Source organism: Cloeon dipterum, chromosome 1 (genome assembly GCF_949628265.1).
Source record: "Cloeon dipterum chromosome 1, ieCloDipt1.1, whole genome shotgun sequence".
NCBI classification, from domain to species: Eukaryota; Metazoa; Arthropoda; class Insecta; order Ephemeroptera; family Baetidae; genus Cloeon; species Cloeon dipterum.
Window position 1 is genome coordinate 35,219,168 of NC_088786.1, and position 25,504 is coordinate 35,244,671.

Genomic DNA, 25,504 nt, shown 5'->3' on the forward strand with positions numbered 1-25,504 from the left:
ATTCTTTTCGCGCATATTCACGTGAACGTTTTTTCGCGACATACTCCACCGTCGCCATATCTGCGCGTGTCACACGAATCTGGTCCCCGCTTTAAAATACCGGTATGTTTGACCAAATTTAACTAGTTGTTCCATTCGGAACTGTAGTCAGAATAATTTATAATAATTTCCCTGCCTAGTTATGGCGTGACTTTGAAGAAATCATTGATCAGCCAGCATGTGGGTGTTCGAACGAAGATTAAAAATGATCCCTTAATTTAACTAGGGCTTAATTCTGCATTAGTGCCCGTCTCGAGAGTTGACTCTCGTGCTTGTCAACACGGATTACACGTCACAAAAGCAAGCAAGCAAGAAGAGGCGAGGAGTGCGCTTAAATCGAAGCACGATGAGCGGCAACCGTCGGAATAATGATTAAGCAATCACTCGCGCGCGTACTCACGAATCAAAATTAATATTAATGCCGAAAGCCGCGGCGCGCGCTGTTGTAATCCCGACAAAGTACAATATTTGCCCGAGGGCGAAGTGGAGCAGAGCACGAAAACAAGACAAACAAGCGCGGGCCCATAGCAAGACACAATATCTCGGCTGCTGCTGCTGCTGATGTGAGCGTACACACACTCACACATCGCGGAGGCGGCGGCACCAGCCAGGCTTACTTTGCGCGAAAGGAGCACCGAGCAAGCAAGCAAGCAGAGAGCGCGTGTGTGTAATATAAAAGCTCTTATGACTCTGTTATTATGATGGCCAACTTTAATAATATCTCGTGAGGCGCACTCTGTGTGCACGCTGTCATTAATATAGTGGGATTTAAATCCTACGCGCTCGCCGAGCGAGTTCAAAGTTGCCAGCTCATTTTTATGGCGGCGCTCGATCGTACAAGTAAGTCTTACTTTCTCCTCCGGCAGCCCCGGCTCGCCGATGATAACTTAATTTTCCATCTAGTCCGACTTGAAATACATTATTTCGAACGGCCATAAAATTTACGGCCCCGCTACACATACTCAATCATAATAAAATGATCAGCAAGTGCTTTAGGTCTTTTCTGACTTTATATAGGGGGCCTTGTTGTTAGCCCCCGCAGATCGGCCGACATTGGCAAATCATGCCACCATAAAGTTACGCCTAGTGGCTTTTGATTGTGACTCAACGGAATAAACTGGCTTTGGCGCGGATTAGTCGCAAAATTTGTGATGTGTTTGTGTTGATGCGTGGTTTATTAGCTGTAAACTGCGTTCGCAAGTGTGAAGCTGCATTTTGGGGGCGCGAAATATTAAAATATCGCTGCTGATTTTTATATATAGATCCTCCCTCCATCTTTGGTATTTTTTTGTCTCTTTCGCGTCAACCCTTGTTTTTGTTTATTTGGCCAAAGCTGGCAAGGCTGTGCGAATCCATTCTCTTCTTTTATGATCCGAATCTCGTTTGTCATCTTGCCGAAATGCGATTGAGTAAAAATGTGCGTCTGTTGTTTTAGTCGTGTGCATAAAAATAGTCACCGCGCGCGCGGCGGCGGCGGCGGCGGGCACGCACAAAAGAGAGCGGGCTATAGCAATCTCGAGAGGGGATAAAAAGTGAAGGGCGAGCGGCCCTTTCATGACCTTCCAGAGCATCTATTTCCTGCCTTTGTTTTCGTCTGCTGCGCGCGCTTAAGTGGAATTCTTGTAGGCCCCGCGTGTTCTTACTGGGCTCGTTCAACAGGAGCAGCAAATTCCAAATAAAATAAAGAATGCGTGTGTAGCAGCAGGAGCGAAAGTCTATTGTGCATGGAAAACCTCTGTGTGTGTGTGTTGTGGGTGGATAGTAGCGCGCCCGAGCAAAAAGAAGAGAGAGAGAGAAAGAGGCTCGGATAATGGGATTAAGAGAGAGAATAACATGGCATTACTCTCTTATATACAGGCCAGCAGACAAACAGCGTGGAAGAAAAGGAAAGGGTCGAATAAAAATTCCTGCTTTTATGCCTTCTTAAGCGGCGCGAATTATAAAATCAAGCCTTCCTGCTTCCTTCCCGCTTTAATTAAATCATTTTACGACTTCGGCGGAGACGGGAAGTAATTATGAGCGAGCGCGGCATGTGGCCGACATATCAAATTCGCTGGCTGACGCTCTGCCTGCCGCCCCGCAATTCCGAGGCAAGATGTATTTGCGGGAAGCAATTTGCAGTTATGTCAGCGCGTCAATACTAATGGAAATGGATTCGCCTCAGCTGGATAATTGCACTCGACTCGCTAGCACTCCCTTGCACGCCGTCATCCCCCGCACCTCCCCATCGCAGCCCCGTTGCCGAAATGCATAATGCTCGCATCGTCGTCGGCGTGAAACCTAATCGGCGGCGCCTCTGTTTCCTTTTGACGTGCGCGAATATTTATGTTTGCAATTGAATTTGTTGTTTTCACATGCACCGTGAGAACACGAGTCATTAGTTATTTATTGCCTCTCGCCAGCTGGATGCACATATTTCATTCTGGTGCACTCTGATTAAATTATTCGACCTGTACCTCGTCCCATGCATTATTTATATGCAGCTCTCTTTACTAAAGGAAGTAAAAGAAGGGTAGACACGAAAATGCATCTGCAGCGTTTGCACTTTTCTCCGCTGCTCCATTTCTGTATTTGCCTCTCTCACAACTCGCAGAATCTCATCTTCACGAGAAGAAAATTAGAATTTTTATTTGTTTTAAGAGTACTCTTAATTTTCAGGAAATGAAATTTCCGCCCATTTCAAATTGTATTGCGTTTCGACCCTGTAGCAATTAGAGCCCACTTTACGTACATGATTTATTTGTGTTTTATTTAATTTTCTTTATGTGCAAGGTTCAGAAATCAGGTTAAAACCTTTCCCATGGTTTCTCAACTCTCATTTTATTGTTAGCTTTTTATGGAATGTTGCTGCTTAATTTTCCAAAATTAATTGAAAAGAGTGGTGGTTAATCCCGAAGATTTTTCACTGGGCAGCAAATATGTTTTTCTTTGCTGCATGCATAAATTGGTTAGCAAATATTTTGCAAGAATTCAAACAACACCTATTAGTCACACAGGCATAAATAGTGAATACGAATCTTAAATAATGTAGAGCGCGAACACCTAGTTTTGAATCATAGCATTACCGCGTGTCACAAAATAATAAATAAGGCTGGGAGCGCTGCAGCAGAGGGCACACTCGTTATTCTTCAGCGGGCGCGGGAGCATTTTCTGTTAGCGTTTACTTTACACATGCCATCGTTAGTTTTGCACATAAAATATACACGGAGCGGTGGCATGCGGCTACGTGACTGAAATATTAAAATTATAATTGCACTACAAAGTGGAACACGGCTGGTTTTTGGCCCTTTTGCAATTATACCTCGCGCTCGCTGTGTTGTTCCATCTGTTCCATCTCGGGGCGGCAAATTGGATTCCGGCCGGTGGGTGCCCGAGCGAAACATCAAAAGCACGACAGGGCCTGCACCTTTGTGCTATGTGTGCGACAAATAAATAAATAGAGCCGCACACGTGTTTCGCACAATCACCATTCGGGGGATGTGCTCGGCCGGGGACAATTTGATTGTTTGTCTGCCGGCCGGCCAACCGACCGACCAGGCCGGGGGTCGGCGGCGGATTTGTGCGGTGAAATTGCTTCGATAATCAGTCGCTTTGTCGAGTAATAAGGCAGGCCGTGTGTTTCAGCCCGAGCTGGTCGATATCAATTATGAAAACCGAATGCACTTCCTTTCGTGGCTGGCGCCATTTAGGACGCGCGATCCCATCAAGCGTGACCGTCAAAATCTCATCAGCCAGCTGAGTGGAAATGGAATTAGTGCAAACAACGCTTCTCGATGGGCGCACAGAGTGCTCCTTAAAAGCTTAAAAATTATCAACTCGTTCCTCCCCCCGCGATATTATTTCCCTGCAATTTTTTCCAACGAATATTTGAGCAAGACGCAGTGATGATTTTACACTTCACAAAAGGTTTATGGGCTTTGGAGAAAATTAATTTTGGGATGGAACACTGCAGTTTTATATTGGACGTGAAACCTGATTTTTGTAAAATCGTTTTTGAGAGTTACAATAAAAAATAATTAATATTTAAAACTTTTCTAGCCGACTTTTTAAATTATGGATCTGATTTTTAGCTTTTGGAAGCTTTGATTTTATATTCAACACTAACACATTTTCGGCACGTGCCTTTGAAATACGACTTTCAAGTATCAATCTGCATAAAATGGCTACAGTTTCAGTTTCCCAACTGGCATCGGATCAGTTTGTTTGCTTTACAACGTTCCAGGCCCGCTCGCGCTTGGCAGGAGGTTTAAAGTTTCATGCTCGACAGTGTTTCTCGTTCTGGCTCGACTTGAAATCCCCTTCAAATGTTGACACACTTTTACTCATTCCAACCGGCGCTCACAAAACAGCCCCTCGCGAGTCGCGAACAGCGCGAGCTTTCGCGGACACAAATGAGACAGACAATGGAACTCAAAAGCGAAGCGCAATTTATTCGCCTCTTATCCGCGGAGATAAATCCGAGCGCCGCTATTGGCTAATGGGATGACGATGCTGAATCAAGAGTTCGTTTGTCAGGCAGTCAGCTGTGGATTTCATCATCTGGCAAAGGTACTTAGATCGACAAAGCAGCTCGGTCGGCTGCAAAAACATCAAAGGCCTCTCATTACCAACGGCGCTATTTCCAAGAGTCAAACTTTTGATACGGCTCGGATTTCGCATCTCCTCTCGCCCGCCCGCTCGCTCGCTCGCTCGCTCGAGAGAGAACGGCCGCCGAGGCTTAGACTCTTTTGCCCGGCCGGCCGGGGCTTGTTATAGATTTGCCATTTAAAACATCTTACTGCACGCGCGGAGGCGCGCACAATGAGAATAATAATGGCGTGGGTGGTGGCGGCGGGAGGATGTTGTAATAATGATACTCTCTCTCTCCTGGATGGAGAACATTCGGTCAATCGATACTGGCTTGACGGGGCCGGTCCACAAGCAGCAGCACTCACTCACGCGCGCCGGCATTAAAACTAATGATAATCGCGTCGAACACAAGTTCCTTCCGGAATTCGCGCGACTTTCGGCCCGCTCGGTTATTGCGCGCGAACGCTCCGCTTTATGCCGTTTTAATTGTTATTCCGCCGATCTTGTTGCCGCCCGCTGCGTGTACACATTTTAATTTTACGGCTTTTCGCACACGCCAGCCGGGCCAGACGGCGATTCGGCCGGCCGACCCGGCCGCCTCCAGAATGTGAATGGGCTCTTAATAATGCGGCTTTTCAGCGCGTCTTCTCGCTCGCCGGCCCTCGTAATGAGCGAGGAAATAACGATGTATGCAACCCGCTCGGCACTCGGACTACAACGGTTGCATAACTTAGTCATTCACCACTCGCTCGCTTTCTCTCCGGCTGCTGCCGGCCTCGCTGTTAATCATGCCCACTTCTTTCTGCCCGAGCCGGGATAAAATTTGGAGAGGGTGTATTAAACTGTCTGTGTTCCAACTCCCTTTTTAATGAGACGATGAGCGACGCTGCTGGCGTGCTTCAAATTCAAAGGCCAAAACTGAATTTTAATGCGCAGAATGTACTTTATTCGCTGCTAACCTATATTTTTCGAGTAAAAGTCGATACGCTATTTGAAAGGCACACGAGTTTAGTGATGTTTGGTGGTATACCAAGTATTTTTTAAATTAACATTTCACCTGAATCAAATTGTCAGCTTTTTGCCGACTCGACCTTTGGCAAGTGCCACTTGACTGTTTTCGCAGCTGTCGCGTATAATCAGTCGCAAACAAACGACTCGGTGAAAAGCCTACTTTTGACGCACTTTTCCTTGCAAACAGCAAGCAGCGTCAAGTGCTCTTCCGACATTAAAATCACCAGACTGCGAGAGAAAGCCCGCGCCGGGCCAAACGAACGCACGAACGAACGAGTCTGCCGGCTGCAAGCTCATTTGCGTCGGCTGTCAGCGCGCCATGATTAATCCCCCGTCCGTCCAGCTGTTCTGCCTGTTCGCTAATTTCTTGTTTACATGCGTTTCGCACGTGCACCGACCGACTGAACGCCGCTCCACCCAAACAGTGCGGACGGACGGCCACGGCATGCACAAAAAGCGAGAGTGTAATTTGGGTAGTTTGCAATTTCCAGTCAGGTGAGTGAACACCATCATTTTTAACTGAATTAGCAGACTAAAATGGCGTGTTTTTGCTTTACTTCAGACAATATTTTTAACCCAGGAATGTTTTTCTAGTAATTGGAAGATTTTAGAGCGCACTCTCAGTGATATTTATTTTTAATTTGGGATGATTGAAGACGGAATTTTTGCGATACTCACTGGCGTTGAGAGGGATGGCGGAGGCGGCGACGAGTGCCGACTGGGCCGAGGAGCCCGGCGCCGACGGCTGTGCGTTGATGGCACCGCGGTGGTGGTACTGGCGGGGCCCGAAGTGCGGCGGCATCTGGTGTTGCGGTGGCGCCGCGTGGTGCCTCTGGTGGTGGTGCATGTGTCCGGAGGCGGTGGCGGCGGCGGCAGCGGCTGCGGCGGCGGCGGCCGCGTGCGCCGCGGAGGCCGGGCCGCCGGCGGAGGCGCCCGTTTGCTGCTGGAAGCCCTCCAGGGTGGCCTTGAGCAGTTTCAAGTCACGCGGCGAGGCGCACGAGGCGCGCACCGACGAACGCCATGGCCTCCGGTTTATCGAGGAGAGGACACCGCCTCCGCCGCCGGCATTGGCGCCCCCGGCAGCGCCGCGCTGCTGGCTCGAGTTCTGGCGCGACCACTGCAGCTGCTGGAAGCACGTGGACGTGGCTCTGCGGCGCGACAGCGACGGTGTTAGAGTGGCCACGACGCACACCACCGTTCCGTCCGTTCAGTCACAACCACCGCGCCGTCGTCCTGGTCGCCGTCGTCTTCTCGTTCGTCGTCGTCGTCGTTCCGCTCGCTCGCTCGCTCGCGTCTGGCGTGAGTGTGTGGAGCACGTGCTGCGCGGCCGGCGACTGGGCTCGGTCTCTGCCAAACGACTGGTGCGCTCCGACTGGCTGCCCAGGACTCCGTCGTCGGCCGAGTTCTCTCTCGCTCTCGGTGCGCCGGGCCCTGCCAGTTCCATCGATCCACCCCCTCCGCCGAGAGCGCCCTCCCACCCTTCGGATCTCTCACTCTTTTCGGGACACAATGGTGGGGGTGGTTGTGGGGGCTCGGCGTATAGATTCAGCCTCAACTCGGCCGAGGTTGGGTCCGACACCGACCTGCGGGGTCCTTTGACAAATATGCACCTCCAGCCGACCGGGATTTGCCTCGTGATGCTCCGGTGACGGCCTCCTCTGATTTGCTCCCGGCCTGCGGTTTGTTCCGCACTAAGGGATGCGAATAAATTGAAACTACCCCTTCATTAAATGACCTCTCATTGTTGGATTTTAATTTCTTTCGTTGAATTTCGATAATATTCTACATTTTCGGTGCGCTTGCTGTTGTGAATCGAAAACCACTCTTGAATTTTTGACGCGATCACTTCTTCTGCCATATGCGAATTGGCCGACTTGCCACGTTTTATTTTTCATTTTCTGCAAACGCACCTGCGTCAGATGGAGGGTCTCGGAGGCGGCCACGTGAGCTTCCCTTGCGGTACAGGTGTTTGCCGGCGGCCTTTTCATTCGTGCAATTTTCTCCCCGATTTTATTTCCCCGCTTGTTTATTCATTTAATTCGAGCAGCTGGTGAAAGACCGAGCGTGCGCATGTATCAATTACAAAGTTGTTTCTGGTGCTGCCAAGGACGGAGGCAAGATTGCATCTGCTGCGAGGCTGATTCGATCCGGGGGAGGAGGAAATCGGCTCTTTACATCGGAAAGAGTGTGTTCCTCGAGACGTGTGGCGAGGCAGGTATGCAATAAGAGCCGGCACACAGTTATATTGAGAGAACGAGAGCAAAGCACTCCACTAAGTGCCTCTTTATGCATTCACGGTAATTCCCAACTGCACATACATAACTCGAGCTCACACAGTACAGTGTGCATGTGGGGCGAATTCTTCTTTTGCACCATGTATTACAGCCGAGAGCGCGCAGTAATGGCACTCCTCGCGTCCAACTACGCGAACATACGTCGCTTATTTATTTATTGCGAAAATATACGTGCATGTATAGAGCACGCACGCTTCGTTGTGTGTGTGTTTGTTTGCCTTTATTCCCAGCATATACAGCAGCGCCGGCAGATAAGTACAAGACAGTAATAATGGCACTCGCAGCAGCGGCCGACGCTTTAAACTGCTCATCTCCCCGGAACCGTTTTCCAGTTATTTACAGCATCCTCTGGCGAAATGGATGGTGCCTAGTGTCAATAACACGCAATTCGCGCAATTTATGTTAGATTTTTGCCCACGGCGAAACCCGATTCTCGCGTCCGCAGCTTCCAACGGACGTTTTGCACAAACAATCTCGCATCCGAGAGCGAAAGAAATGTTTTTAAGTGTGGGTTTCAGGCAAGTGCTTCGATAAATTGAAGAAAGGCAACAGAGCAGCACTTTGACTGGTTGATATGTAATAAATTTAAATATATTTCAAAGTAGTTTATCTGGAAAATTTTTACAAAACGCCAGACAAAGAAATAATAAGAAAACTTTTCAATAAATCAATCAATGTAGTGGAAAATGTTTTGTAAATTTGCTGCAAGTTTTGTTCACTTTTAAACTGGTTTAAAACTGATGACATTGTACATATAGCAGTACAACCATAAAGCCCACCTAGAGCAGCAAATGGCACAGCAGATGTGGACGGCGAGCATGAAAATTCATTAAAAAGTTTACGCGCTCGACGGACGAGATAATTAGAAAAATTTAAATTGCTTGCAGCTTTTCATTTTAATGGAATTCAAACGAGAAGTTGGAGGAGGCGAGCGAAAGTTTTATTTGTGCCTGTCTATGGCATGTTATATTCTCGCGAGAGAATCGGCGAAACAAGGGGGTAAACAGTCCGAAGGTCGGTCGGTTTGTCGGCTGCGATGGGAGGAAAAGCCGTCGCGTCCTGAGAGAGTGGAAATAATACACATTTTCTCATCTCCGCGCGCGAAAAGGTTCAAACGGCGGCGGGCGGCGCTGTCGACATTGAGATGCAAATATAAAACAAAGTTATTCCATCACGACTTTCTTTCTCTTTTCCACGGCTCGACAGCAAATCCAAAGAGAAGAAGTTTCTTGCTCCGCCGCTTCACACGGCAATTTCAGCGCCTTTTCGCGCTTTGCTGGCAATATTTTTAAAGGCGATGTCTCATTTCGGGCAGGTCGCGGCCAAAGTGCCATAATAAATATTTATAATTTTCTTTAACGAGCCGAGATTCTTCGTCACCGTGCCACATTTCCAAAGGTGGGTCGCGTTTACGTTTGAAAAAGCGCATGAAAGAAGCACGAGCTGGTAACCATTTTCTCTTTCTCTCTCTCTCTCTGCTCTTTCTGATGCTGAATGTATACACAGAGATTACAAAGCGACTCGTCTCATTTCTCATACACGGCCATTTAAAGGCACAAAAGCTTCTTTTTCCAAGTTAAAAGATTCGCGTGTGTGCATTTTTATTTCGAGCAGCAATATTTCAGCGTGTATATGCGCGAGATATGCTGAATTTATGCTCTCACCGCCGCGCTATCACGTGAAAGAGAAAGAGCACAGGGTAATTTGACTTTAGCACGAGTAGAAAATCTCGTTGCGATTCATTCAGGTGAATGCTAATGTTCACTATTTCACCTTGAGCAGCAGCAGCGACACCCGGCCGACATTAAAAGTGAGCACCAACCACACATATATTTCCTCAGATTGAAACAGCTCCCACAGTTTTAACATCATGCAAACGTCTAGCGTTAAAATTACAGCTGTTTCAACTAAAAAAAAAAATCCCTCTGAGGTATATTAAATTTGTTTACTTTTTCACTTTTTTAAATTAAACCACTCTTGCCAACTCTAATTATGAGCTGCTAATGAGAAATCGATGTTGATTCGACCACCGAGCGTTTTCCAAAACTAACAGAGTGGCATTTCAATTAAGCGGCCTCGGACTGGAGCAACAGAGTGAGTGTGTGTGTGTGTGTGTGTGTGTGTGTGTGGGCGCCGAATCAAACTGCGGGAGCGGCGCTGGAAACAAGAGCACGCAGCTGGCGATGATGAAGTTCATTTGTTAGGGCGTCGGGCGTGCACGCGGGCATCTAGCTTGATAATGGCAAATTATGACATTATGGAAGCTCTCTCATAATAAATAAATGACCTTTCCTAAGTACCAAAGGCTTAAAAAGGTTGCCGCTTAAAAAATAACACGCGGCGGGCGGGCGGGATGTGTTGCAATTTGGGCCCCGTGCAAAAATGCACGTTGGCAAACCGGAAAAGTGAGAGCGATGAGGAGCTAGGAGGAACGAGAAAAATGGCGCCAGCTGCGCGAAAGCAATTAAGAGAATTTCCTTCGGTTTGTTTGTTTCGCGGCTAGTGGTGTGCGCACCCGCGCGTCTTAATCCTTTTTGTGCGACGCAAAAAGTCACCTAGCAGCCTTAAATAATTGTAATTCCCTTTATTACATTCCCCTGAGGACGGCGTTAGAGGCCGCACAAGACCCTTTTATTCGCACAAACACTTTTCTACGACTTCATTGATCGCCCTAAGCTGCAAAGCTGCTCGAAAACAATCCTGACGAGCGGATTGATATATTCTAAATCACTCTGCTCCTGGCAGATGATCCAAACTTAAGACACTCGATTTTCATTCATTGCGGAAATAAATTCATTTATTTTTTGTTGTAATTTATCACGTAGGAAATTTTGGAAAAAAAGTGTCATATCTTGTTAAAGGAACGCAGCATTTAAAATTTCACGTGCTTCGCCTTTTGCTAGCGTATAACGGAGTTTAATTTTGGCATAGAGTTGTGAGCGCAGGAGGCAGACAAAGGCGAATAAAAATTACGAGCGTGACTTCATTTAAACTTCATAAAGCAAAGTTGCGAGCTGGGATTTTGCATATATAGGCCGGCAAAAATGCGTCCCGGTGCGACCTCTAGGCGGGCGGAGGGCGGGCGGCCTTCTCTCAGCTATTTCACACGAGTCGTTCTTAAAGCCATAACGCCCTAATTGTCGCTGCTGTTCGTACTTAAGCGGCCCAAAGGCAGCCGGCACATTCGGACCGAGAAACTTTTGGCCATCACTCGTCGGGCGCGCTGGCTGGCTGCTAAGTCTCTTTATATTTCGGCCCATCGGCCAAAGGACTCCCTTCGGTCCCTTTTTACAGTCAGATCCGGCGTGCTCCTCCGCGGCCATTCGCAATTCAAGCCACGCTGTCGCCCCCGCTGATGGCGGGCGCGTAAAAGTTAATCGCCGCCCCGATCCTGCTCTCGCTTGCTCTTGTTCGCGGATACTAATTGAGCGAAATGAAGGATTTTTCCCTTCTGTGCTCACGTCCGTCGGTCGACACCTGCCACCGGCCCTCGCACGTCGGCTACTCGCCTCCCCAGCGGCAGATTTAAGTGCGCGCAGCCCTTACCTGCAACATAACACGGAAGGAACACATTAAACATACAGAAAGGCGGCAATGGGGGATGAATTACAATTATTGCTGTCGAAAATCGTATGCTTGTGCCCAAGCAAGAAGGGTAGAATAAGACAAATTGAGTAAGTAGACGTTCGCTTCATTAAAACTCATTACAGAGGACATTGAAAAATGTTTTTTTTTTATTTTAAAATATTTTTAAATCGATGGAAATTTGTTATCAAAGCTCCGTCAAGCAAACAAAAAATCGAATGCAAAATTTTTGACTTCTGAACCTTGTACTCCATCAAAACAGGAGTTACTCCAATCCATTTATTTGCTGAGGATAAAAATGAATAAAAAGACTTCATTTTTGTTGATTTCAGGGTTTTTAAATTAAACAAGACCAGTTGCGGCGAGTCCAGTTCTATTTCCTGAGATGGAAGAAATACAAATAATTAAATTTGACTCATGAATGTGTAATGTGATAAAAATTAATACTCATAATTCACGTTTGATTTTTCAGAAACGCTATATAGAATGTAAAATTCAATTGAGTGGAGAACGATAAAAAAATCAACCTATTCAGCATTCAAAACTGTGTTTGTTTGAGAAAGCAGACGTCATACATATAATAGACAAAGTTGTTTTCTTCGTCACAAAGACTAATTCGCCAGCATAGCCATGCAGTGCACGGCTCTGCTCAGCACTCAGACCATTAAATCTCCAAAGAATCCGTTCTATCGCCCCTGCTGCTGCCACTGTTCTTCCACTTGAGCCAACTTTTGTTCCTCAAGTAAAATTTTATGTGCAGTGTGCAACATACACGAAAGCAACTGTGGTGGAAAAAGGTTGATTACAGTAGTTTTCCCCCAAAGAAAAGGCGATGGAGTCTTGAGAGAGCGCGTGTGTGTGTGTGTGTGTGTGTGTGTGTGTGTGTGTGTGTGTGTGTGTGTGTGTGTGTGTGTGTGTGTGTGTGTGTGTGTGTGTGTATGTGTATCGCGCACAAACTCACGCCCTTTCGCCAGGGAGAGAAAGAGAGAAGTCGCGCGCGCGGCAATATAGATGTGCGCCATATGGGCAATAGCTCTTCTTATTCTGCGCGAAACGTACGTATCTGCAGGTTATTAGAAAAGGCTCGTGTGCGCGCGCGTGTGACTCAAAGGATGCCGTGCTGCTGGCGAAATAAATTCGAGAAGCCGGCTTAATTGCACACCCACCCGACTCGTTTCTCGCTTTATTATTGTGTATATTCAGAGGTACGCTCTCTTTTATTTGCAGCGGATACGTGCGTTTCGGCAATAAAGCAGCCGGCTCGCTGCCAGCCAAGGTGGATTTTTTAATAAACCCGCCGCCGACGCCGCCGCCACCGCCGCCGCGTGCTAAAGGTGCCTCGCTCGCTGTGTATGTGTGTGCGAGGGCCGGAGCCAACCACCCACGCGACCAACAACTCACTCTGCTCGCGCTCGAGTTACGAGCCAGCGCGAAATCGAATTAGGTACTGAAATATTGCGCTGCTTGTGCGAGCAGAATATGAATTCCCGTCTGCTCTTGAGCAGCAGCTCAGCCACTTTCAAAATGTCATCAACACCGCCAAACTGCGACGATATCTTCAGTTTATGAGAGCGTTATTCCTGTATGTCAAAATCAATGATTTTCCAGCCGTAACACATCCCTTAAAGGCCATAAGAAAACCTTGAAATGATAAGAAATGCTGTTGATCAGAGAAAAAATAAATTAAATTACTGAAATATGTTGATTTTATAGAAAGAAAATTTTATTTCAATTCTTAGCTCAATATTAATTAAAGCATTCATTCAACACTGAAAAGTGTACAATTAAGTATAATAAATATCTCTTTTTTCAGGGTTCAGGACATGATACTAGCTTGCCCTTTTTCAAACACAATTTGTTGTCGATTCCCAGTGGTAATTTTTGTTCCTACTAACTCAACATTGCATGTTTAAAATGCAAGGAAGCGTTTGGTTGCTGGGTAAGTTTATTGATTTGACCGAATTTCGCCGCGCTGTAAAAGAGGGCCATTAAAATTTTCAATTTCCACCGCGTGCAAAACATGCAGGAGGAGCAGAAAAGTCATGCTTTCATCGCTGGCTGGCTCGCTCGCTCGCTCGCCTTTCCAATATTCGCAGCGGTTAATTACGTGGGGAAACAAGGCGCAGGAAACGGCATTCCCAGGCACATACCAGTGAAAAATCGAGCGCACGAAAGGCCAATTTTTCAAAGGAGCCGCCCTAGCCGGGGCAATTTCGCCGCCGCGCGGCTTTTTTCAGCGCTGAAGTAGGAATTAGCTAATTTTTAAATATTGTGTCACGTACGTAAACAAAAGCCCGACCGCCCGACCACCCGCCACCAGCCGACGAGGGGAATTAAGCGCGGGGGCGGGCGGAGGCGGTGGCGGCACGGCTGCATGCAATCTCCGGGGCCATTACTAGCCACGGTCACGAAGATATTTGTCAAGGTACACAAACTGTAAGAGGTACGATAACAGAGCTCATATCCTAAGAACGGCAGAGGGCGTCTAATTTAATTTCCGCGCCCACCCTCTCAGTTCGGTACATATTGTCTTTGAGAGTAATCCCGTCGCTCGCTTAACTGGCGCGCGTCTATTTTACAAATTGCAAATTATCTCCGCCGCCTGCATGTGCCAGCTACTCGCGGTAATTATACTTCGTCTGCCCCATGTTTATTATGTACGGCAAACAACCTGCGTGCCAGTGTGTTAGACGCTTTCGTACGTGTGTGCAGTAATATTTTGTATACGAAGGCCGGTAAAAAAGCGACAGGCGTTGAAACGGTTGCTCCTCGGTGCCGCCGCCTTTTTGGCTGCTTTTATATTTTCCACTCCTTCCCTCCCTCTCTCTCGCACTATAGTATTGCTAAAAACAAAGACAATTTTACAAAACAAACGACAAAATTGCCTCTTGCCGTTTCTTCTCTGTGCCTTCTATTTTTTTTTCTTTCATTTCAGACGGCTGCTCGCACATTGCGCCCTTTTTCTCGCCCCTTGCTTGCCTTTTTTTAGTTTGTGTGCGTTGCGCTCACTCTAAGTGCTCCAGGATTAAAAGGAAATATGGCAGTAAAAAATATGCGACTTTAAGCATCAGCGTCTGCAAACGACGCAGCTTTTTGCCCGTCGCCCGTTGCTTTTTCCCTTATTTTACACTTCGTCTTCTTAATCAAAAGCGCACAACAGAGCAGCAATTGATGCCAAATGAATGAATGAAAGAACTTCTTTCCGACGAAATTCAGTTCTTAATCAGACGTAGAAAATTTCTGTTAATTGAGGAATTTAATTTAATGAATATATATTAATCCAATTGCGAGAGTAAACAAGAGTGTTCATAGCTATCAACACATGGCATTTCGATATAAATTCCTTTTGAACTGATTCCGTGTTGTACCAATTTCCGGCAACTTACGTGCTTCCAAATTTAACTTTTATTCGACTTGTGGAGAAGTTTAATTTTGTTTGGGAAAGCAGCAATGAGTGCCGTCAATCGTCTACTTTCCTGAAAATGTGAAGCTAATTCTGATTCTGCAGCGACGAATATTTGTTTGACAGTTTATGTACTTTCCGGTTTGGTCCGAGGGAGCCACACAGCGTGCGAGATTATTTTCCTTTTCAAAATTCACTTGATACCAAAGAGCAAAGCATGAAGTTTTCGCCTTTCACAACGCTGTGAAGAAGTTTGAATCAAAACCCTCCTTCCTAAAATTAATTTCGCGCAGCGTTTTGCAGTTTTTTCCTTTTTTACATTTAAAAAAATCTTTGCTTTGGTATTGGGGACTAAGTTATTTTATATTAATCTTTTTAACATAATTCCATTTTAATCTAAAATAGCAAAAAAGTCCTTGAATCTCTTTCCGTCCCTCTTCAATGAAATTACGTCCCAATCAAGAGGCACGCGCGTGGAGAGCGTGCTTTGTTTGCCATGAAAACAGCGTGAAATGCCATCGAGTGGCAGCAGCATTTCATGGCAGCACCAATTAGTCATTTAGCCGTGTGAAGCGGCTTCAAGAGGTCCTTTCCTGCTCCTTTCCGCCCGCTGACTGCTGCGTGCGGCGCGGCGCTCTCTCACTTATTTTATTTGAATAGTCAGAGAGAGAGAGAGAGAGAGAGAGAGAGAGAGAGAGGCCGGGAGCGTTTGGTTAGCATGCTCACACACACACACACACAAACTCGCGCACGTTGGATGGGGTGAGAAAGTTTCGGTCACCCCCAAAGCCTCGTATAATGATATTCAGGCAATTCTTTATAACGGCGGCGTGGGAGCTGGCAAAAGGAAGCCGAGACGAGAAATGTGGAGCGGGATTTCGCGCTCGCGTCGGATGCATAGCATATGATCTCGTGCCGAGGCGCGGATGAATTTTTGAATTCTCGCCGCCGAAATTGCGAACCGCCAGCCCACGGCAGTGTATGTATATTTTATTCAGCGAAATAAGAGACGCGCAGGTAGTAGTGTGTGTGTGCATATGCGAGTGTAATGTGTCTTTCCCTTTGTACGTCTGTAATTTAAGAGGGTAATTTTTACGGCCGCGCGAGTATAAAAGACACACATAAGATTTAGTGCGCCAGATATTCGAGCAGGACCCAGAGGTACAGTATACACTCACTCGAGTAGTGCGAGCGGCAAATTCACACGATATGAGCAGCGCTGGAATTCAAAAGCAACTTTGTTAACCGCACCCGCTTTAAATTATCTCCTGACACTTTTTAGGAGCTGCTGCTTCATTTGCACTTGCATAAAAGCGTGAAAAGAAGCTGGATGTAAATGTTCATAACGCCAGTTTCATGAGGGACGCAGTAATTTGCCAATTTTATTCCTACATATTACGAAAATATAATTGAAGCACGAGATGTTTACCGTTCAATTTTATAAAACTTGTTTTTTTGCGACGGCGGAATGGATGGCTTAAATTTGAAAAATTAATAATAAAATATTACCATGCATTTTCGTAATTTACAGTAGCTGTTTCTGCCCCGCAGGCCTCATCAGCAATGTTTTACCTCCAAGTACAAGCTGCAGAAAATTCAGAATCAGCGACTGTTGAAAACGTCCGCCTGAGTGCAAACGAAAAGAGAAACGAGGAACGAAATCTTGACAACCCCGACAACCCCGTAAAAAAGGATCCTTTCCTCACGTAAAAAAATGTTTATACACCAATAAGATTATTTTGCGTCTGCGCTGTAAGCGGTCCTCCATAAAATTCATAGTTAGCTTAATTGCTTGTAATTGTAAGTATGAAAATAAATTTAAAGTTTAAAGTTTGGTCCGGTGTGCCGAAATTACTATAGGAAAAAATAATAGTGCATTCCCCATTGATGAAAATGTTTAAAATCGATTCTAAAAACACCAACGCGAGCTGCAATTTTCATCCATCAGAGCCAGTGACTGTATCTACCCATCTCACTCGACGTGTGTGTGTATGTGTGTGCTGTTTGCACAGGCAATTAAAGGTTCAAATTAATGTTTGCCAGCATCAAACCAAATTTCAAGAGCTAATTATCAGCGGGGCGAGCGGCTAGCCATTAGCCAGCCTTGTCAAACAGGAATAATAACACACAGCATTACAATTGATTTTTATTTTAACATTGCACTGGCTGAATTTATGCTCGCGCAGACAATTACAATCGGCTTTAAAAGTATCATTTAGACGAGAGCCAATTGATAGTGCGCAAATAGCTATTTCGATTCACGCTCACTGCCGTGCAGTCTTGCTAACTAACTGCATTTTTGGCTTAATTGAATGCATTTATACACGCTACTAGATAATGGCGATAAATAAATTTCCCAGCCGTCAGATGGAATCGGTCATAGGAAGATAAGATTATTATTTGTTGTAGCTGCACGACGAATGAGCACGTGCGACTTTATTTAATGGCAACTCCAAACATCACTATTTTTTGTTTATAAAATATTGAGGCGTGATTGCATGATTTTTTGATTCCTAAATAATCATATAACCTTTTTAATTAGTCAAGTTTCAGGTTGTTTTGAGAGAATTATCAATAGATTTGTGTTAATTCAATTTGATTCATTGGGAAATTCAAAATAGTTTCAATTAAATAACAAAATCTTTACTTAAATCAACTTTTCCCCTACTTACAGTTAAATAGACAAAAAATAGCTAACAAAAAACAATATCTTAATAGAATAATTCATGTGTCAGCAGTTTGTTTGTTATTTGGCAATGTGTCAGCATTCAATCACCTTATATTTCGCCTCCATAGCCAACATCCACGTTTGTGTATCTGTCCGGGTGTCTGTTTGCCGAGGAAAACGAAACATGCCACATCAAAAAGGGCAAAATTGATTCTGGTCGGGCGCAAAAGAAGGCAAAAAGTGAATGGAGCACGCTCGCACACACACACATATCAATCCGGACGACCGTGCGTTTGAAGGGGGCTCGCCGCCGCCGCCGCCGATACCGGGAATTCGGGTGCAAAATTAATGCTACTGCAGCACATTTGCGAGTACACGTGCGCCCGCGAGCGATGTTTGGCGAGTGTCGTCGTAAAATATTCAAAATGAAGAAATCAGATTATTTAAAAGCGGCGCGCCTGTTTGAATTCAAAACTCGGAGGGCCCGACGACCGTCAGCGAGAGTGTGTGTGTATTTATATATTATCGTTCGCGCCGGCATGCATATGAGCACAAGTAGCAGATGGTAATGACATGTATAAATATTGTAATAGCACAAGAGCAGTTGAGTCGCGAGGTGCCGACTTCACGAGTTCACTCGCCCGAGAAACGTACGTTTCCCGCGCTCTGTGAGGCCCGTGGTATAAATTCGAATATCCGCGTCTACGGCTCAAGTTGATGCTGCTTGCCGAGAGAAGTGTTTCAACGAATTTTTAGAGGCTGTTCAACCTGTAGTAGAACTGGTTGAGGAATTAAATGGATGATACTTGTTTATCCTTGCAAAGTCAAAAGGGTTGTGTTAAATTGGAAACATCTTTATTTTCTTTAAAATCGTCAGTAAATTAAGTATTTAAAAAAACAACAGAATTGAAAAGCACTGTAAATGGCAAATGGTGATAGCACTAGCTGAATTTTCTTTTTTTAACATCTCTCATGGTGCTAAAATTTATTAAAAACGGGTCACAATCTTCTTTAAAATTCAAAATTTCAAATTCTCATAAAATATTATGAATCAAAAATATCATTAAAGAACTGCGCATGCGTCAGAGCTGGCTAGATCTGACAAAGAAGCCATTCGTATAGGCGCGTTCTCTCTGCAAGTGCTCAAACAAGCTCTGACGCATGCGCAGTTCTCGCATTCAAATTGTTTTGGCGGGACGTTGCGCTGGACTTTTTAGTAGGATATCTAGTTTACCTAATTGGACCCTCAAGAATCGATTGGTGTGCTCAGAAATTTCATCAAAGACGGTGCATTCTTTATAAAAAAAGATTTCTTCTGGCAAATTAAAACCTAAAATTGATAAAAAAAAACGACGTGAATCGAAATATTAAAAAATGGCTTATGAACAATTAACTGCTTCCTTCTATTTTGCATTTGTAGTTTACAACCTGTGCAGTTGAACAAGCACCAGCCGATAATTCTCCGGAATTGGCTGGATTTTTGAGTTAAAAATAAAACATTCCTTTTTATAATTAAAAATAGATAATTATAGGAAATTTTCATATTCAATAAAACGATCTCTCGTCACGTAAGATTTTTATAATTTTGTATAATTTAAAAGTCGAGTGCACCTTATTTTTCTGCACTGATCAAAAGAATAGTTTTTATTTCTAAGAATTGTCACGTTTTGGTCCATGATTATTGAAGCAGACGATCTGCAATTGAGGAGACAAATTGCGCTGAAACTTAGTACGAGGAGGCAGTTAAAAGTCAGAGATTTCGGGCCCATTTGATGCGTAATTCAAGAGCATTGCCGCCGAGGTCCCCGGAGGAGCAACTCTGCAATATGCATGGAAAGCTCGGCTCTTATTTGCTTTCTTTCCTTTCTTTCGCGCGGAGCGGCTCTCAACACTCTAGCCGGTGTAATAATGCATAATATCGTATCTCTCTCTCTCTCCGGCGGTTATTATTACCTTATTTCAGGGCGCAGATTTCCGAGGCAATAAAAAATAAAGAAGCGGCGCGTGTCACGCAGGCTGCATGAATGCGTAATAGCAATGTGATACACCTAGGACGTGTTCCGACTTTTAACAATTTACGCCCCGCTCCAGACCGAGCCAGGACCCCGACGACTCCTCGGCGTGTGTGTGTCTCTCGCTTGTAATAATAATATTATTATTGTCGAGTGTTCCCTTCAGACACCAGTCCACGCTCGCTCACATTTCCACTGATAACCCTTTTTCTTAACACATCTCTCCCCTGGGTCTAATACTACTTAAACAGGCAAAAAATTATTTCGTGCGTAATGCGAGAAATGTGGGACATGCGCCACGTTGCTGCGACACGCTTTTCCTGCCCATTGCGATAACCTATTTGCCAAATTGTCCATGTTGTAGAGAGATAATTCTTAACAACTATACTTCCATTTGCAATAAAATTCCGCATAGTAGAGCTTTTTTGAAATTTATTTAAGAATGTGAACTGCTTCTAGCATGAAGTCACGGAAAGGATACTTTTCTTATAAACCAACATGGACTTAAAAAACATTTTAGTTTGTTCTCTCGGTTAGAGAATTTAAAATTGGTCTCCACGTTCCAGCCGCCAACAGATGGCACCACGGTCAGTTCGCAAATTCCTGGCAATTTAATTAAACGCTAAAAATCGATTCAGTTAATTGCAAGAATTTTTTCGTGATTGACCAAACAGTTATTTAATGAAATGTAGGATATAATTAATGCTCAAACCTATCAATGCATGTATTGTAAATTGTCCAATATGAAATAAGCAGTGACAAGTAAATTATAAAATTAAAAAAATTTATTTTTAAATCACTCTTTTTCCTTTTACTGTGTTTTGGGCTTAATTTTTGGCGATCTGAATTGTGGGCCAGGAGTCATGAAGAATTATTTCAGGAAAAGGTGAGCCAATCCCTCCCCAAAATAGTACCTGAGTGGCGCTAAATTCTTGACGAGTGAACGCTGACGTCAATCTCATTCACAGACGGGAACTCTCATAAATCCCGGTCCACTATTCAAAGCGCCAAACGGAATTTCACATTTTATAATTAACAATGCATCGTTATAATAAAACGAAACATTATCAAAATAGAGGTTAAGGCAGTGAATTTAAAATTTTGATAGCGTGTCTAATTGCACAAAATGAAATACACCCCCATTTTCTCGTGGTGTTTGGTCCTATATAGAGTTACAATTTTTCTCGAAGAGAGCCTGTTTCCAACTGATTGGAGGAGCTGCGCAAATTCAGGTTTCCAAGCACAATCCATTTCTCTGTGGCTGGCTTGATTTTCTGCACATAATCAATGAGGTCAAAGAAAAGAAAAGAAAAAACAACAGCGGGCCGCTTGGCGAGTGGCGGTGGCGGCAATCTATTGCAAAGAACAAAGCACGGAACAGACGAATGGCATCCAATTACTCAGGCGCGCTGTGCAGATTTTCTCGTGCTGAGCAGCCCGAGGTTGAGCAGCTAATTACATGCTCGAGAGTAGGTATATTTAATTTGCCCGTGTCACAAGTAGTAATCGTAGGAGGACTGCATTACGAGGTCATGCTGTGCGCTCGGCAAATTATAACTTTGCCAGCCAACCAACGCGCGCGCGGCACCGAGAGAGCGAGAGGGCTGCTTTTTCGAGAGAGCGAGAGAGCGAGCGAGCGCCGCGCTGCCTCCCAAACCGCAGAAGCAGCAGCGGCTGTGGCGGCCGAGAATTATTGCTGTTGAAAAATCATGCGAGCACGCTGTTTAAATTTTATAATCCGTGACAGTTTAGCGCGGAGCCAACCAGCCACCAGCCTCTCTCTCTCTCTCTCTCTCTCTCTCTCTCTCGCAGTTCCGCATGTTTAGCATCGGATTACAATATTTTCTTTCTCAAACTGAACGTGCTCGTTAGCCTAGTGTTTCAAATTAGACTTTAAATTGAAGCTGGTTTATTGCGCTTTCACAATTATTTCAACCTATTCCGAAACACCAGAGAATTTTATGTCTATTTTTGTGCAGAGATTCATTTTTTGTCTAAAGACTGTAACAGTCGTTAGGAATGTGCAAACAAACCCATTTTTTGTGATCGCCATGATGTTAAACCATGAATTATAATTTTTTAAACATTCACGACACAATTTTAAATTCAATTAAATTTTGAATACCCACAAAACTGACTTTTTAATATAGATTTTAGTAAAAGCGATTAAAATATATGTAAAAATTCCTTGCGCTTTGCGCTCACAAGCAAAATTTTTCGATTTTACCGCGGGATCGAACATCCGCCTCTTCTTTTTATCAATGTTCATCAACTAACAGCCCTATGCTCTCTTTATCGAAATTCCCACGAGCCTCGCTCTTTCCCAATAGTATCTGTCAAAAGCAAAATATTTTTTTAAACGACTAATAGGGATAAAATTTCAAAATCAACTAAAATGTCGTCACATTTATAATGGAAACTCTACTCTGCTCAAATTTTAAAATTTTTTAACCAGAATAAGGTCCATTATATTATGTTTATGATAGTTACCGACAATGCGCGCAAAAATATGTATGAATTTATTTAAATTGCAGAACTTAATTCTGCAGAATGGAAATTACAGTTAGAGCCTCATGAATTTATAGAGCGTGACAAACACTTTTCAGTAAAATTATTCTTCCAGGAAGAAGAGATATTTAATTATAATTCCTAAGCTCTTTTAAAACTGAAAATATCATTAAATTACTGACAAGTCTCTATGAATATTTTAATAAATGCATTCATCACCTTCCTAGCATGAGGACTTGCGCGAGTGCTTTAATTGAATTTACGCACTCATTCTCATAAAGAAGCAGGCGTGATTATTTCATGTGATCTGCGAGTGGAGGATAAATTTCATACACATACATTGCTTGCAGTCGGCGCAGCGTAATTGAAAAACAACAAAGGGACCAGCAGCGTTGGCCGAGCGCGGGCACCAGTGGCTGTAGCGTCCATTAAAATTATCCGGGACGGCGCCACAAGTCCCCAGGCAGCCATGCAAGGAGGAGGATGAAAACAAATGGTTCTCCACCTGCTTGCACCACTCTCCGGTCCACTTTTACTTCATAAAGGCGTTTAAAGGCTTAACGCACTGACACATGCGGGTCGGTCGGTCCGTGCAAATAAATGGATGTGAATGTGGTTGGTGGCCAAATCTCAACAGAGACTGCCATAAGTGAGTTAGCAGTTTGGGATGTGAATGCAGCAGCAGCAGCAGCAGCAGTGGCGGCCTTAATAAGTGTGCACAACAAGACCATTCAAATTAATTATTCCCGCAAAGCTAAAGAGCGCGTTGAATTAAATATTCATGGCGAAAACATTGTAAAAGTAGCGCTACTGCTGCGTTCGTATACACACACTGGCTACTGCAAACGACCGTTTGTGCATGTTTAGCCGTTGGTGTTGGCGGAGCTGCTTTTTCAAACTTTTTGCCCCCGCCGCCCCGACGAACGAGCGTGGAAAACAGGTATACGCCATCGCCGCCGAGCCTTTTGTTTATGCATTATTTAAATGCGAGAGCAGGCCAATTCTCAAATGACTCCGCGGAATAAGTATCTCTGCGCGCAGCGGTGCCTCCTAATTTTCACTCCGTTTCCGATGCCCGAAATAACTTAATAATAATCTACCACCTCCGCACTCTGGGGTCCAGATGCACGCTGCTAATTTTGCTGTCGTGCCGCCTCGTTTCCAGCAGTGTGTAATTTCAGCGAAATTGAGCAATTTGGCGTTCGCTCCACTTTCAGCTGAAGTAAATAAAAAGGCCGGCACTTTGATAGGTGCACATATATGTCTCTGTCTAGGCCATTACAATCGTGAAAACTTGAACTGTATATGTAGTTCACAGCACAGACAAACATTATTTCACTCTCTGAGATTTAATTCTGAGTGGAAATCTATTTATTAAGAATAAAAAATCTTCTATATTTGTTAACAGCCCATTTTTTAAATTTAAATGAACCACGTTTTCGGGGATGAATTTAAAATGAGACGGATGCAAAGGAGCCAAACACCAGGTGGATGTATCTGGGTCATTTAGCGCAATGAACAGCTGCAAACCGCGGCTCTAATTGGTTTAGTTGTGCATTCAATAACAGAGGCGAGTCGAAATTTAATAAAAGGTCGAAGTGCGACACGATGCATCCATCACACAGCGGCCGGTGCACTCGATTTGTTTATTTATTCATCTAATGATACGGCCGGACAGCGGCTTTATATTTAAAGTAAATAATGGCGCTGGGGTAATCCGCATGTTAAATTTTCCATGCATGAAAATTGCAGCCGCACTCACGGCAGCGCGGCGGTGGCGGCGGCGGCGGCGGGTGACGATCGCGCGCGCAATAACCCCGCCACCTATGTCACACGAACACCTATTTGGCCGCAGCTTTAATTACCATCAACCTCGATGGTTTCGGTGCAAATCTCCGCTCAAATTTATCGGGCCATAACCAAGCGAGAGTGGCCGGCTACCGTGCTAATCCTCACTTCTTTCAGACACGCGCCGGCTTACGCTTCAGTCTGGCTTAGTTTGGGTTTTGTGAAAAGTAAAATGCAAGGGGTGGTGCATTTTAGTCGTCTAATTGGTTGTCATTTTCAGAGGGGCTTCAACGAGATAAAAAATTTCAGCCATCTTCACAGTTTTGTTCTCATAAATCTGTTTATGATCTGGATATGATGAAGTTTTGGGGAATTTTGCAAGATATCGAAACGGTTGAAAGATATTTGAAAATAGCACGTGGAATTATAATGATTCAAAATTGAATAACGTGCTAAAAATGGTCATTAAACCCAGCGGGGTCCAGATGTGCGATAAAATTGGTTCGCACTGCGCAGATCCAAGATGGCGTCTGAATGTGGGAAACAAATGGATTGCCGTAGGGTTTCAAGGGTTTATTTTTACGATCCAAAAGACCCAATTAGTACAAGTAATGCAAATTATGTCACAATATTGACCAAAACTTGCTTCTTTTCGCGCATTTTCCCGTGACCGTTTTTTCGCGCCATACTCCACCTGACGCCATATCTGCGCGTCGCACGAATCTGGTCCCCGCTGATGCGATTGAGGCATTTTAAAAGTAAAACCACTACTGCATGGACAGTCATTTGTCTACCCTTTTACCAAACCCTGATTAAAAATCGAATGTTATAAATTTTATAAAATAAAAATGAAGGGTTGTTATCAGAGCAGGTATCGGGCCTTGATATAGACTTAATGTTGCTTCAGAAATTCGGCTATTTTGTGAAAAATCAATATTAATTCTTATCGTTTATCCCATTCTAAGCACTCCAAATTCTAGAGTAGTTCAGTTGATCGATGACGGAGAAGTGACATCGAAGATTAAGGGTATCAAAGCAGGAAAAGCTACGCGTCGGCTTAAGTGACGTCGACTAAACCAATATTTCAATTCACTCAAGAAAGCTATTCATAAATCTATTATTTGATTGCTATTAAAGTTCTCGACCCTACAAAAACTGCATTTCATGACGAGCTAATTAATTTTCAGGTTGCGTTAAAAAGCTGACGAGTTTTCAACGAAAAGCAAAGACCCGGTGCTTTGCATGCATAATAAATCGGCACACTTTATGCAATATGCTCGCGAGCATGAAACATTAAACGTTAGATCTGTAACTGCCTCGCGCGACTTTGTAATTTATTATGACCGGGGATTATGTTACTAATGTAAAGCAAGGCTCGTGGGACGGGCGGACGGACGGGAAAAATTCATGCCTGCGCGCTTCATGTATGCAAATTTTCGGTCACGTAATGAAGTATGTAATGTGGTGACAGCTCTTGAGGGAATAAAGCCACCGAAAAAGCTAAAACTCCGGCAGGCGATGGGAATTCTGCACCCGACAAATAATTGTACGGCCGTTTTATTTATTAATTTGGTCACCTAATCTCGGCTGCATCATCAACGTGTCTCGTTTAATTTGACCGGCCTCC

The 25,504-nt window shown here is 44.5% G+C and overlaps 1 protein-coding gene across 17 annotated transcripts in view; it reads right to left on the bottom strand.

The window, feature by feature from the left end:
* Nucleotides 1-25,504, bottom strand: part of Camta (Calmodulin-binding transcription activator) — a 195,506-nt gene that overhangs the window by 92,305 nt on the left and 77,697 nt on the right. The window contains exon 1 of one of the 17 annotated variants that reach the window (XM_065497368.1): nt 6,298-7,066. The exons of the other annotated variants lie outside the window; for them this stretch is intronic. Coding sequence (XP_065353440.1) covers nt 6,298-6,466 — 169 coding nt within the window. The 5' untranslated portion in view covers nt 6,467-7,066. Of the gene's footprint in view, nt 1-6,297; nt 7,067-25,504 lie in introns of those variants that run through there. 17 annotated transcript variants of the gene reach the window in all.